This window comes from Heterodontus francisci, chromosome 8 (assembly GCF_036365525.1).
Source record: "Heterodontus francisci isolate sHetFra1 chromosome 8, sHetFra1.hap1, whole genome shotgun sequence".
Lineage (NCBI taxonomy): Eukaryota > Metazoa > Chordata > Chondrichthyes > Heterodontiformes > Heterodontidae > Heterodontus > Heterodontus francisci.
Genome location: NC_090378.1, coordinates 28581702 through 28596884, shown reverse-complemented (window position 1 = coordinate 28596884; position 15183 = coordinate 28581702). Strand labels below are relative to the sequence as shown.

General features: G+C 42.9%; 1 protein-coding gene across 1 annotated transcript in view; it reads left to right on the top strand.

Moving 5' to 3' along the window:
• The window catches only part of LOC137372493 (phospholipid phosphatase-related protein type 5-like), a 114047-nt gene that overhangs the window by 68100 nt on the left and 30764 nt on the right, over positions 1-15183 (top strand). The window contains exon 3 of the mRNA XM_068036362.1: positions 10718-10971. Within this exon, the coding sequence (XP_067892463.1) occupies positions 10718-10971 (254 nt within the window). The remainder of the gene's footprint in view (positions 1-10717; positions 10972-15183) is intronic.

Below are 15183 nucleotides of genomic sequence, written 5' to 3'. Positions count from 1 at the left end.
GGAATTCTTGGAGTGTATACGGGATGGTTTTCTGGACCAATACATTGAGGAACCAACTAGAGAACAGGCCATCCTCGACTGGGTATTGTGTAATGAGAGAGGAATAATTGACAATCTAGTTGTGTGAGACCCCTTGGGGACAAGCGACTATAATATGATAGAATTCTTCATCAAGATGGAGAGTGACATTGTTGATTCTGAGACTAGGGTCCTGAATGTTGGTAAAGGAAACTACAAAGGTATGAGGCATGAGTTGGTTATGATGGATTGGGAAAAGTTATTTCAAGGGACAATGGTGGAAAGGCAATGGCAAGCATTCAAAGAACGCATGGATGAACTGCAACAATTGTTTATTCCTGTCTGGCACAAAACTAAAATGGGAAAGGTAGCCAAACCGTAGCTTACAAGGGAAATTAGAGATAGCATTAGATCCAAGGAAGAGGCATACAAATTCGCCAGGAGAAACAACAGACCTGAGGATTGGGAGCAGTTTAGAATTCAGCAAAGGAGGACCAAGGGATTGATTAAGAAGGGGAAAATATAGAGTATGAGAGCAAGCTTGCAGGGAACATAAAAACTGACTGTAAAAGTTTCTATAGGTATGTGAAGAGAACAAAATTAGTGAAGACAAATGTAGGTATCTTATAGTCAGAAACAGGGCAATTTATTATGGGGAATAAAGAAATGGCTGACCAACTAAATGCATACTTTGGTTCTGTCTTCACAAAGGAGGACACAAATATCATACCAGAAATGTTGGGGAACACAGGGTTTAATGAGAGAGAAGAACTGAAGGAAATCAGTATTTGTAGAGAAATGGTGTTGGGGAAATTGATGGGATTGAAGGCAGATAAATCCTCAGGGCCTGATGGTATGCATCCCAGAGTATTTAAGGAAGTGACCCTAGAAATAGTGGATGCATTGGTGGTCATCTTCCAAGATTCTATACACTCTGGAGCAGTTCCTACAGATTGGAAGGTAGCTAATGTAACCCCACTATTTAAAAAGGGAGGTAGAGAGAAAGCGGGGAATTATAAACCAGTCAGCATGACGTCAGTAGTGGGGAAAATTCTAGAGTCCATTATCAAAGATTTTATAGTAGAGCACTTGGAGAACAGTGGTCGAATCAGACAGAGTCAGCATGGATTTACGAAAGAGAAATCATGCTTGACAAATCTACTAGAATTCTTCGAGGATGTAACTAGTAGAGTTGATGAGGGGGAGCCAGTGGATGTGGTTTATATGGACTTTCAGAAGGCTTTCGGCAGAGTCCCACATAAGAGATTAGCGTGTAAAATTAAAGCACACGGGATTGGGGGTAGTGTCTTGTGATGGATAGAAAATTGGTTGGCAGACAGGAAACAAAGAGCAGGGATAAATGGGCCTTTTTCCGAATGCCAGGCAGTGACTTGTGGGGTACTGCAGGGATTGGGGCTAGGACCCCAGCTATTCACAATATATATTAATGATTTAGATGAGGGAACTAAATGTAATATCTCCAGATTTGCAGATGACACAAAACTGGGTGGGAGGGTGAGTTGTGAGGAGGATGCAGAGAGGCTTCAGGGTGATTTTGACAAGTTGAGTGAGTGGGCTAATGCATGGCAGATGCAGTATAATGTGAATAAATGTGAGATTATCCACATTGCTAGCAAAAACAGGAAGGCAAATTATTATCTGAACGGCTATAAACTGAGAGAAGGGAATCTGCAACGAGACCTGGGTGTTCTCATACACCAGTCGCTGAAGGTAAGCGTGCAGGTCTAACAGGCGGTAAAAAAGGCAAATGCTATGTTGGCCTTCATAGCGAGACGATTCGAGCACAGGAGCAGGAATATCTTGCTGCAATTATACAGGGTCTTGGTGAGGCCACACCTGGAATATTGTGTGCAGTTTTGGTCTCCTTATCTGAGGAAGGATGTTCTTGCTATAGAGGGAGTGCAGCGAAGGTTTACCAGACTGACTCCTGGGATGGCAGGACTGACGTATGAGGAGAGATTGAGTCGGTTAGAATTATATTCGCTGCAGTTCAGAAGAGTGAGGGGGGATCTCATAGGAACCTATAAAATTATAACAGGACTTGACAGGGTAGATGCAGAAAGGATGTTCCCGATGGTGGGGGAGTCCAGAACAAGGGGTCATAGTCTAAGGATACGGGGTAAACCATTCAGTACTGAGATGAGGAGAAACTTCTTCACCCAGAGAGTGGTGAGCCTGTGGAATTTGCTATCACAGAAAGCAGTCGAGGCCAAAACATTGTATGTTTTCAAGTAGGAGTTAGATATAGCTCTTGGATTTAAAGAGATCAAAGAATATGGGGCGAAAGTGGGAACAGGTTACTGAGTTGAATGATCAGCCATGATCATAATGAATGGCGGAGCAGGCTCGAAGGGCCAAATAGCCTACTCCTGCTCCTATTTTCTATGTTTTGATGTTTCTATGTTTCTACTTGTGTCTCTTTTGTAGATGGAAAAATGCACTTGGATGTGTTAAATAATCTATCCATTCAGGATTGTCAAAAGCTTAATAAGCATTGGCTCAGAAATTGGTTTTAATGTTAATGGATTATTAATCTAGAAGACTCTCAAAAACTACTTGGAAAAATTATGTCCAAAATTTCATGGCTTGATGGTGTAACACCTATAATAATTGACTGGTACTGAGGGCATCAACCTTTAGAGTGCAAAATGTCCTTTCCAGCTGTCACAATGTATATGTGTCTTCAAGTGATTTCATTTGAAGTGGATATAACAGAAGTGGAATTAGAAGTGAAATTTAATTGGGGATATTTGTGGCCCACTCAATTCTTTTCTCTGCATATTCCTCATTATCCCCATAGCCATATTTCTCTGCACTGCTCTTCCATTTAATCCAGAGGTAAGAAGCCTTGTCTGTCATTATCAGCTGTACCATTCCATGCTTTCAGGAAAGAGCCACATTTGCTGGTAGAATGCTCTGCTATCAAGAGACACACATGAGTATCACTTTAATTGCTGATGCAACCTGGTGTACAATTTGTAACTACATGTGGATTTCCTCTTTCCCATCTCCAATGTTCTCATTCTAGTGTACAATCCTCCAGTACCTTGTCCAAAGTCAATATTATTCATGTGCTAGCCTGGACAAGAGGTGTTAATGGGCCATTTGACTAAACATGACGCCAAGTTTTATCCTCATCGAGCATGCAGGACATACACTTCCCTGAAGTGGGGTGAGGATGTGGCGCAGTTCACTGAATAGCCATCAAAAGCAGGAATCTCAGCTGACTTTCCCTTTACCTAGCCCAGGGACACTAAAGCCAATTGTAGCATTTCTCCCAGCACCCCAATCATGATCAGCTAACTGAGTCCAAAGCAAATCTGGCACCTTCCTGCTCTGTGCAGTTCAGCACTAAACCAGATGGTGCATCAGAGCAGTTTCTCACATAAATGAACATGTTTTCTTTGGGGAAGTGTCTTGTATTGGAAAATAGTGGTGATTTCTGCAGTGTCTTATGATTTGTATAGCCTTTACTTCCCATGGAATAAAATAATACTGTTCTCCGACTAGTTACACTATTACATTGTAATTTGATCCATATATATTGAGGCAATATATTGGCAATCCCCTCATTAGGGTCTGAAGTAGAAATGTAAGAGATTCCAACTTAAAATATACCAAAACTATTTAAAAAATCAAATCAACTATTTTAATAAAAGGAATTCACAATTTTGTTTTTCAATTTGCACATATCACCTCCAATAAGCTGCGATTCAACAATTAATTGAAAAATCAGATTAGAACAGTGTTATTCACTGTAACACTCATTCCAAAGTAAAAGTATTCATTCATGCAAATACTTTTACACTCACAATCTTCATCAAGCAAGTGAAACATAGGTAAAAGATTCAAAGGGTATTTACTTGCAAGTAACTTAAAATATGCCTGCTGGAGTAATATTTGTTCTGAACTCTTTTCTGACCATAAATAAACAGAATTGTGTAATCTTCCCTGCTGAAAATTTGCGCCCCCACCCATCACATGGTGGGAAGTTGGCCAACAGGGTTTAAATGAGGTCCAGGATTCTGGACCAGTCTAAGTCTTGTTAACACCACTGCTCCAGTATTTTTCAAAATGTAGTCACTGTTGTAATGTAGAAAGCACAGCAGCTAATTTGCACACAGCAAGGTCCCATAAATAGCAATGAAATAAATGACCAGATCATCTGTTTTAAGTGTTGGTTTAGGGCTAAGAGTTGGCCAGAACATCAGGAGAACTCCTCTGCTCTTCTTTGAAGAGTGCCATTGGATCTTATACATCCAACTGAGGGGTTTAATCACTCATCCAAAAAAATGACACCTCCAACAGTGCAGCACTTAGAATTGCACAGACGTGTCAGCATAGATTATGTGTTCATCCCTGGAGTGAAACCTGAACCAGCAACCTTCTAACTCAGAGGTAAGAGTGCTACTAACTATGCTGACACCTGAAATGATCATGTTTGTTAACTACAGGACCTGAGGAGCAAGTAAAGTAAAGTGAAAGCGATTATGTGACTTCATCTCTACGTCCCCTCAGTATTATATGCTTAAAACATCAAAACCTTAATGCCTACCTATATCTTACTTAATATTTCCTTTCAACATATTTGTACAAAGGAACTATTTCCCATGATACAAAAGAAAGATGGTATATTTGGATGATAAGCGTCCAAGTTTTGATTAAATTGAATATGTTGTAAGCTGTATGAATGGCAGAATATCATTTGCTAAATCTGTGTAATATATCAAAACTCTGCTGAAAAATATGGCATCGTTTATTGATTTGTAAATCTAAAAGTTAAATATAAAAGCAATTTACAACGTCACTAGTATTTTAATGAAATTGTACAAAGTTAGTCTTGTTCATCGTTCCCTTTCTTCCCAAGCCCACACGTTAGTCTGGTATCTGAAGAATAAGAGGCAGTGACGTCATTCGTCCCCTTAGTAAAGAAAGAAACTGCATTTATATGGAACCTTTCACTCAACCTTAGGATGTCACAAAGCATTTCACAATCAATAAGGTACTTGTGAAGTATTGCCATTGTTGCAAAGTCTGCAACCAAGTTGTGCACAGCCAGGTCCCAAAAACTGCAATGGGATCATCTGTTTTTGGTGCTGTTGGTTGAAGGATAAATGCTGACCAGGGCAACTCCCCTGCCCTTCTTCAAAAAAAAACATAGAACCATTTAAAAGGATGCACAGAAGATTGGCCTAACATCTCATCTGAAAGAGTACCTCTGCCAGCACAGCAGTAGCAGCCTAGATTATATACTTAGCTCTGTGAAGTGGGTGTTGAACCTATAACCTTCTGACTCAGAGACAAGAGTACTATCACTCAGCCAAGTAGACTACAATCAGCATATGTGCTGCAAATCCTATTGGTCTTCTGCCAGCCAGAAGAAAAAAGCAGTATTCCATGTGTGCCTAATGTGATCCATTTTTGGGGATAATTTTCTCCCCCAGCACTTCTCTTTCAGCCTGGCTGTCCTCCCACACACACAAACTCTTCAGAATGAATTCAGCCTGTTCACAACAAGCAGCTGGCTTCCACTAGCACTAGAATCTGAGCGCATGAAATGTAAATACAAAGCATCTGTTTGTTCCAAACTGAACAGCCAACAGAAAATCAGTAGTTCCAATAAATAAACCTGCAGTTGGTTTGTAAGGTTATACAAAGACACTCAGCAGTGTTAGTCCTGCAGTGGGTGATTGTCATGTATAGTACAGATTGGGTAGGATGTCTATTCCACCCACCCCATGTTGTTGGTGAAAGACCTGACTGATATTTGTGATTGGAGCTCATTTAAATACAGGAGAGCAGCTACCAGCAGTAATCAAGCTGCTGTAGGTAGCTGACCATTTGAGATGGCCTACAGCAGCACCTGAAAGGGAGGGCTGGAAACACTTTGGGGAGGAGAGAATCAATGGGACAGCATCAATGGGAAAGAAAATCGGCTGGGTTAAAATATGCTACCAATTCGCTATCAGCCGTTTTGTGCCACTGTCTATGACTAATTTCAACCCCAGTGTTATCCTATGAATGAGGAAAAATCCTGTGTGCTTGAACACAATTATTGCAAGAGTGGATATCTTTTTTTCTTAATTTATCACTTCCTTTCCAGATGGAGTTCTCTGTAAACATTTCTAACTGTGACCCATGTAACTGTATTGCCATTGAGCCCTATCTTCTATTGAACAGGTGCTGTCTTTTGGATGAGATGGTAAAGAGTGGTAGGTGGACTAAAAAGATCCCAGGGCACTATCCTGAAGAAAAGCAGGGGAATTCTACCCACTGCCCTCTTTATTATTTATCCCTTAATCAACATCATAAAAGAAAAGATTCTTGGTCATATACCTCATTATTGTTTGTGTGGCCTTGCTGCGTGCAAATCAGCTGTTGTGCTTCATGCATTAAAACAGTGATTACATTTCAATAATTACTTCATTGGCTATAAAGCACTTTTGATCATCCAGAGATCATGAAAGGCACTATATAAATGCAAATCTTTCTTTTCCTTCTTTCTGGCCTTTAAAGATCAAAGTGACATTTCAGTTGATAAGCACTTCTGCATTTTCCATTTAAACCACTGGGTGAAATTCTTGAGAAATAATTGACCTTTCAACATGATAGCTAAGGGTTATTGGGCAGTGCAGCCGCTAACACCACAGCCTCACAGCTCCAGTGACCCAGGTTCAATTCTGGGTTCTACCTGTGTGGAGTTTGCAAGTTCTCCCTCTGACTGTGTGGGTTTCTGCTGGGTGCTCCAGTTTCCTCCCACAGCTGAAGACTTGCAGGTTGATAGGTAAATTGGCCATTGTAAATTGCCCCTAGCGTAGGTGGTAGGAAAATTGTGGGGATGTGGCAGGGAATATGGGATTAATGTAGGATTAGTATAAAATGGGTGGTTGGTGGTCAGCACAGACTCAGTGGGCCGAAGGGTTGTTTCAGTGCTGTATCTCTAAATAAAATAAATATTGCCTTTGCTGTCCACATTTTCTTTTGGGCCTCCTTATCTCGAGAGACAATGGATACGCGCCTGGAGGTGGTCAGTGGTTTGTGAAGCAGCGCCTGGAGTGGCTATAAAGGCCAATTCTGGAGTGACAGGCTCTTCCACAGGTGCTGCAGAGAAATTTGTTTGTTGGGGCTGTTGCACAGTTGGCTCTCCCCTTGCGCCTCTGTCTTTTTTCCTGCCAACTACTAAGTCTCTTCGACTCGCCACAATTTAGCCCTGTCTTTATGGCTGCCCGCCAGCTCTGGCGAATGCTGGCAACTGACTCCCACGACTTGTGATCAATGTCACACGATTTCATGTCGCGTTTGCAGACGTCTTTATAACGGAGACATGGACGGCCGGTGGGTCTGATACCAGTGGCGAGCTCGCTGTACAATGTGTCTTTGGGGATCCTGCCATCTTCCATGCGGCTCACATGGCCAAGCCATCTCAAGCGCCGCTGACTCAGTAGTGTGTATAAGCTGGGGATGTTGGCCGCTTCAAGGACTTCTGTGTTGGAGATATAGTCCTGCCACCTGATGCCAAGTATTCTCCGAAGGCAGCGAAGATGGAATGAATTGAGACGTCGCTCTTGGCTGGCATACGTTGTCCAGGCCTCGCTGCCGTAGAGCAAGGTACTGAGGACACAGGCCTGATACACTCGGACTTTTGTGTTCCGTGTCAGTGCGCCATTTTCCCACACTCTCTTGGCCAGTCTGAACATAGCAGTGGAAGCCTTACCCATGCGCTTGTTGATTTCTGCATCTAGAGACAGGTTACTGGTGATAGTTGAGCCTAGGTAGGTGAACTCTTGAACCACTTCCAGAGCGTGGTCGCCAATATTGATGGATGGAGCATTTCTGACATCCTGCCCCATGATGTTCGTTTTCTTGAGGCTGATGGTTAGGCCAAATTCATTGCAGGCAGACGCAAACCTGTCAATGAGACTCTGCAGGCATTCTTCAGTGTGAGATGTTAAAGCAGCATCGTCAGCAAAGAGGAGTTCTCTGATGAGGACTTTCCGTACTTTGGACTTCGCTCTTAGACGGGCAAGGTTGAACAACCTGCCCCCTGATCTTGTGTGGAGGAAAATTCCTTCTTCAGAGGATTTGAACGCATGTGAAAGCAGCAGGGAGAAGAAAATCCCAAAAAGTGTGGGTGCGAGAACACAGCCCTGTTTCACACCACTCAGGATAGGAAAGGGCTCTGATGAGGAGCCACCATGTTGAATTGTGCCTTTCATATTGTCATGGAATGAGGTGATGATACTTAGTAGCTTTGGTGGACATCCGATCTTTTCTAGTAGTCTGAAGAGACCACGTCTGCTGACGAGGTCAAAGGCTTTGGTGAGATCAATGAAAGCAATGTAGAGGGGCATCTGTTGTTCACGGCATTTCTCCTGTATCTGACGAAGGGAGAACAGCATGTCAATAGTCGATCTCTCTGCACGAAAGCCATACTGTGCCTCAGGGTAGACGCGCTCGGCCAGCTTCTGGAGCCTGTTCAGAGCGACTCGAGCAAAGACTTTCCCCACTATGCTGAGCAGGGAGATTCCACGGTAATTGTTGCAGTCACCGCGGTCACCTTTGTTTTTATAGAGGGTGATGATGTTGGCATCGCGCATGTCCTGGGGTACTGCTCCCTCGTCCCAGCACAGGCATAGCAGTTCATGTAGTGCTGAGAGTATAGCCGGCTTGGCACTCTTGATTATTTCAGGGGTAATGCTGTCCTTCCCAGGGGCTTTTCCGCTGGCTAGGGAATCAATGGCGTCACTGAGTTCCGATTTGGATGGCTGTATGTCCAGCTCATCCATGACTGGTAGAGGCTGGGCTGCATTGAGGGCAGTCTCAGTGACACCATTCTCCCTGGAGTACAGTTCTAGGTAGTGCTGAACCCAGCGGTCCATCTGTTTGCGTTGGTCCACATTACCATGGCTGTTAACTGTTGTACTTATTTTAATCATTTATATTTTGACTTTTTTGAAAATCTGAAGAGTTCTTTTTGAAATGGTGGACTTTTTCACATTATGCCTGAACCTTAAGCTGAACTTGGAAAGAATATTTATGTTTTTCTTTCCTTAGGCATTGGGCTTCTGTATATCTGGGGTTCTTTGTTCAGAAGATAAACTCAACAATCTTCTTACTGAACAATTTTCAGATTGCTCTTCCCATGCCTGTTAAGCCACACAGATCTCAAGATCGAGAGTGCCCAAGTTGGTTTAAAAATTTCTTAAAGTTAAGCATAACAATTGCCATTGCGTAGTTCAGTAACATTTTATGGTGGGACATATGTCATGGTCTCCAGTCTATAGCCCCATCATCATATCACGATGAGAGCAGCAAAGAATATTGTTAGTGCTTCAGATATGTTTATGTCAGAAACATGAAAACAGCTCCATAAATACTTAGCATTCTGTATCAATCCAACAATTTCACTTGGAGCGTGAGCAGTGAAGCCTCAAGCATGACTTATCTGGCATATCAAATTCTTTCTCATGTAAGCGTTGTTACTTGAAACCATGTAGATGTTCAAACTGCAGAGTTAGCCATCATTGGATAAACTTGTGAAATCTCTGACCTTGCAGGAACCAACTGGGTAAATATGTTGAATTACTTCTCATTGCCACAATTGCATCCAGTATAGGTTGATATTTCTCAACTGATATGAGACAAATACCAAAGTATTCAACAGAAAACTATTTTATGATTTAGCTGTGTGTAGTATTAGTGGGCAGATGGCATCAATTATTCTTCTATTAAACTCTTTTTTTAAACCAATCTGAGTGTTCACTCATTGGTCTGGCTTTTACCATGACTCTCTACTTCCCAGCTATAAGATCGCACATGTGTGGGAAGGGAGAGAATTATTTAAGAGAGTTGTCCCTTACTAACTTATTTTAAATTTGTTTCAGGATTCTTTCCAAACTTAAGTTTTGTTAGCTAAGTTTTCTGAATTTGATCTTTCTGGTAAGAAAGCTCTTCTGTGGTTGGGTCAAAACAGGAAAAGCCTTCCTTTGCCTTTAGCTGTGCCATGCCAACCTTTATATCCCTTTCTGTGGATATTGGACATAAAAGGTGAAGGTGTTAATTCCCCAACCTGAACATTCCTGTCCTTTAATAAGCACAAATGCACTCCCTTCAAACCACTCCCCCCATGCCACTCCCCTCTCCTGCCCTGTGAAAAGCACTCCACCTTTCACCCTGTCTTATTAAACTACTAAATAGATGAGTTTGGGTTAGGGGTTCAAGTAGATGTTTCTTGTAATACAGTCATTATTCATCTCAAGTTTAATTCTATCTATATAACTATCATTTTTCATTACTAGTTGTAGAGTCCTCAAATAGAAAATCTGTTGAGCTGCTTTGAAGCTCATCAGACAGTTGGCATAATCAAATTATGCTATGACAACATATCTACATAAATAGGAACATTTCATTTCACCATCTGAAAAATGCTTCTTGTATATTGCACACAAAGATGAAATGACAATACCTGATAGGGCCACAGAAGCAAATACACAGCGATCAAATAATGAGCAACTCGAACTGCAGAATGAGTTTTAAATACCAAGCGTGTTTAGCTAAGTTTAACTTCCAGTGAAAATTGTACATTTTAGCAAAAAATATTACAAATTAACTATTTTACTTGAGATTTTAAATCAAATACATTTTGTTTTGTAATTATTTTTCGGTATCTTTTTCACAGGAGTTTATGCATTTGGACTTTTTGCTACTGATATATTTGTAAATGCTGGACAAGTGGTGACGGGAAATCTAGCCCCCCATTTTCTCTCAGTCTGTAAACCCAATTACACAGCACTCGGCTGTCAGCATGAATCTGTGCAATTCATCAACAGTGAAGAGGCCTGCACTGGCAACATAGATGCCATTACAAAAGCCAGGAAAAGCTTTCCATCCAAAGAGGCAGCTTTAAGTGTGTATGCAGCAGTATATCTGGCAGTAAGTAAATTTCTTGCATCCTATCATTCTTCCTACAGCCATTAACTGCACCATTTAAAAAGAAATGTATCCATCAGCTCAAGCAGTCACTGGAAATTACTGAATGTGAATTAAAATAGCCCCAAATGTATAGAAAATGGTGGCCATAACGTGGAAAATCATATGTAGAGTTACACCATGTCATTGTTAGATCAAAGTTATTACCTGAGTAAGACTTACTTTTTGTGCCTGATGACATTTCCTAATGTATTTAAACTTTACTGATTAATTGTCATAAATAGCCAATGCTAATGATTTTAGCAATATTGCTGCTTTGTTCAATATTTATATTATAGCTGAAATAAAAACAAGAAATGCTGGAACCACTCAGCAGGTCTGGCAGCATCTGTGAAAAGAGAAGCAGAATTAACGTTTCGGGTCAGTGACCCTTCTTTGGAACTGAACGTGTTCCGAAGAAGGGTCACTGACCCGGAACGTTAACTCTGCTTCTCTTTTCACAGATGCTGCCAGACCAGCTGAGTGGTTCCAGCATTTCTTGTTTTTATTTTATATTATAGCTGTTCGCCTTACATAGGTGTCATTTTGAAGGGAAATATAAGAAGCACTTAGGAAACTTAAAGGTAAATGAATGTATTTCTTGAACTTTCAGGCAGTGCATTCCAGATCATGACAACTCACCATGTAAAGAAATTTCTCCTTATCTTCCTCTAGTTCCTTTGCCAATTAAGTTAAATCTGTGTCCTTTGGTTACCGACCCACCCGCCAATGGAAAAGGTTTATCTTTATTTTCTGTATGAAAACCCCACATTTAGCCTACCTTCATCTGTCCACAGATGATCCCTGACCCGCTGAGTATTTCCAGCATTTTTGGAGACTGGTTGCCTCATTTCTCGGGTTATATTGGTCTCTGGTAATATGCTGTCTACTTTTTGAGCCAAAGAAGTGGGAACTACTGCCATGGGATCACTGCCCTGGCTCTGCTTCTTGGCGTCATTGGTCTTGTAAGAGTTGGGCAGAAGATCTATCCCTTACAAGACCAATCATTTTCTTCTAGAAGTGGTGGGGGACCTGGAATACCCACCTCCCTGACTTTTTGCAATGAGATTGCCCATAATCCGGCCAGAGATACAATGGCAGACTGGCAAATTAATTTCAGAGTCATAATAGCTGTCCACAACAGCTGATTTGATGTGCTTACCATGTCTCTGTAAAATCAGAATCCCCCCACGTTTACTACATTAAACACAGATAAATGGGCAGTTCATTTTCTCGTACTGAATGGCTGCCTTGTCCACCCACAAAGTAAGAATGACTGCATCAAAGTAATTCATTGTATGTAAAGCACATTTAAATATCTTAACCATGTGTTATATTTGCATATAAATGTATGTCTTTTATATTGGGATAATAATTTTTTTCGGGGGGGCGGGCCTCCACTAAAAAGGCCTGGTTGATTTTTTTTTCCTTCCATGTTATATGATTTTGTTTAGTTTGAATTGTATGTAGCAAGCTCTTAAGAATTAAGTAGATTTGAAAAATTGCTTGTATTTTAATAAAATGTGAACAAAACATTCAAATTTCTCATCAAATTAATGTGTTTTTAATCAAGATTGGGAAAAAAAAGGTTTGAGATGCTTTACTGGCACTGTTATTTTTTTCCCACACCTCATGAAGTAAAATGAAGTTGAAATGAAGTTTTTGCCATCAAGCTCCATTTTAGGTTTTCTGCCAGTTCCTAGACTTGAAGTTAATCTCTACCTGAAGTTGTGCTGTGATTTCATTTGAATTTGAAAATGTGAATTTTATTTGTACAATGTGACTAGACGTATTTCCAAAGAGACTTTGCATTTTAAGCTTTTTGTTGCAATTACCCAATGTCGGAGTACTTTCATTTGGCTGTCTCTGCCACATGACTTTCCGTTCAGGGTTGATGAAGTGGTCATTTGTTATTGTTATTATAGCTACAGTTGCCAGTTGAAATGTCTTAGTTCTCGAAGACCATGAAGTAGACTCTATCTCCAGATTTTATTTCCTGATTTATTACCATGCATTACAATCTTACGTCTCCACTATTTATATGTAAATGATGAGATTGTCGGAGACAGATGCACTCAAACAATGGGCTGAATTTTACTGGCCCCTCGACACCGAGGTTGTGGCGCAGGGGCCACTAAAATGCTGCATGGAGAGGCCCGCCTCCACACCCGACGTCGGGACGGGCCTGCCGCATTTTACCAGCGGCGACGGGACCTCGGTGCGGCCACCACCCCCCCCCGTCACATGGCGGCGGCACCACAATTAGCATATGGTAATGCTTACTTACCTATGCTGATTATGCAGCCCACCGCCTCTCCACCGACACTGCCAGATTTTCTGTTGAACGGGCGGCCGTCACCTGCCATCCCGTTCACGATCTGAAAAGCCGGTGGGTCCTCACTCTGCATTACAGAAGGGAGGAGGGAGGGAGGATGCACAGGGGTCTAACTCTGCATTCTTAAAGGGAGGGGGTCTAGGATTACTAGAGGGAAAGCTGTGCTGGCATGAAGGGAGGTACCATGTACCATCCCTCCGTTAACAGTGTACGCTCTGTGTTTGTGAGGGGGCAATGGCACACTAGGCACCCTGTGCGTGGGGAGGGTGCCAGGAAGGGCAGCAGCATGAAGGTTTTATGGATGGTGGGGGCAATTGATTCAGCAGGTAGGATCTTGATGTAGTCATGCTGTGCCACTCTGAGTATTGGCCAAGATGGGCAATGCCATGGCGCACCACATATTTGATCCAGGAAAGCAGCTGATGTACCCGTCAACACCAATCCGTGCCCTGTTAGAAACCTTCGAAGACATGCAGTGCTCAACTTTATTTATCACATGGAAATAGGTATGGCTCATCCTACATTGTGTGATCCTCTGCACGCGAGGATCTGTATGCACCAGAGGCAATACCAACAGGCAGGTGCGATCCATATAGAGACCCCCGGTCATGAGCAGCAGGCCCCAAGGGGAGCCTGCCATTACGGTTGCCGTGCATCTACAGGCCCCACGTGACATGCCATTGGATGTCAGAGCACCAGTATCAGAGGAAATTGTGCATGTAGAGAGGGTGGTGACACATCTCTGTGCCCTGCTCAAGGATGACCCCCTGCAGCCCATGGGCTCCGGTGAACATCCGATGCCTTTGTTCCTCGTAGTGGCAGTGGTTGTCAAGCCTGACAACTCTGCAGCCTTTTAGGGGCCCACCAGAGACCTTTGTGCGGTCACACAGTCAGCAGCGCACTGCTGCATCAGGGAGGTTACCAATGCCCTGCACCGGAGGGCCAGTGAGGATGTCCGCTTGAGGACGGACTCTCACAGCCAGGCCCAGAGGGCCAGTGGTTCTGGCACCATTTCCGGAGAACCATAGGTTGTAATGTTCATAGACTGCACTCATGTGGCCATGAGGCCTACTGCCAGGCTACCACCTGCAGACATCACCATTAAAGGAGCCCTCTCAATCTAGGTGAAGCTGGTATGTGAACACCGCGGCTGATTGCAGCGAATGTGTGACCACTTCTCAGGCAGCTGCCATGACACCTGGGTCTTGTGCCAGTCACGGCTGCCACTGCTGTTCACTGAACTGGCTCAGATGAGGAGTGGCTTCTTGGAGATAAGGGCTATCCTTTGCAGACATGGCTCCCAACATCAGTGAGAGACTCCACCACTGCTGCAGAGGAGAGATACAACACCAGCCACTGAGCTACATGAACCACCATTGAGCAGGAGATCAGCATGCTGAAAAAGCATCTCCAATACGTGGATGGATAGGGTGATGTCCTGTACTACAGGCCTAAAAGGCCAGCTCCTTTCTTTGCTGCTCTGCACAACTACGCACCCAATAGAGGCCAGGCCTGGCATGATGAGGAGAGACATCAACAGGATTCCTCCTCAAACTATGAGGACGCTGAAAACCTACAACATGAAAGACGCATGGGAGGGCAGATGGCAGCCAGGCTCTGCACGCAAGACTAACAGTGAGCTAGGGATGTACGGAAGTGGCTTATGAGACAAAGGCTCTCGGCTCCATAGGAACCGACATGAGCTCTGCAAGATACACATCACGCTCGCTCATCTGCTGTGCCCCAGTCTACATCTGCAGCATCCCTGTGTAAACCATTAGAGGTAGCAGCTGACTGAGTCAATGTCCATGTCACTGAGTCCATGGAGATGCTCAAGAGTA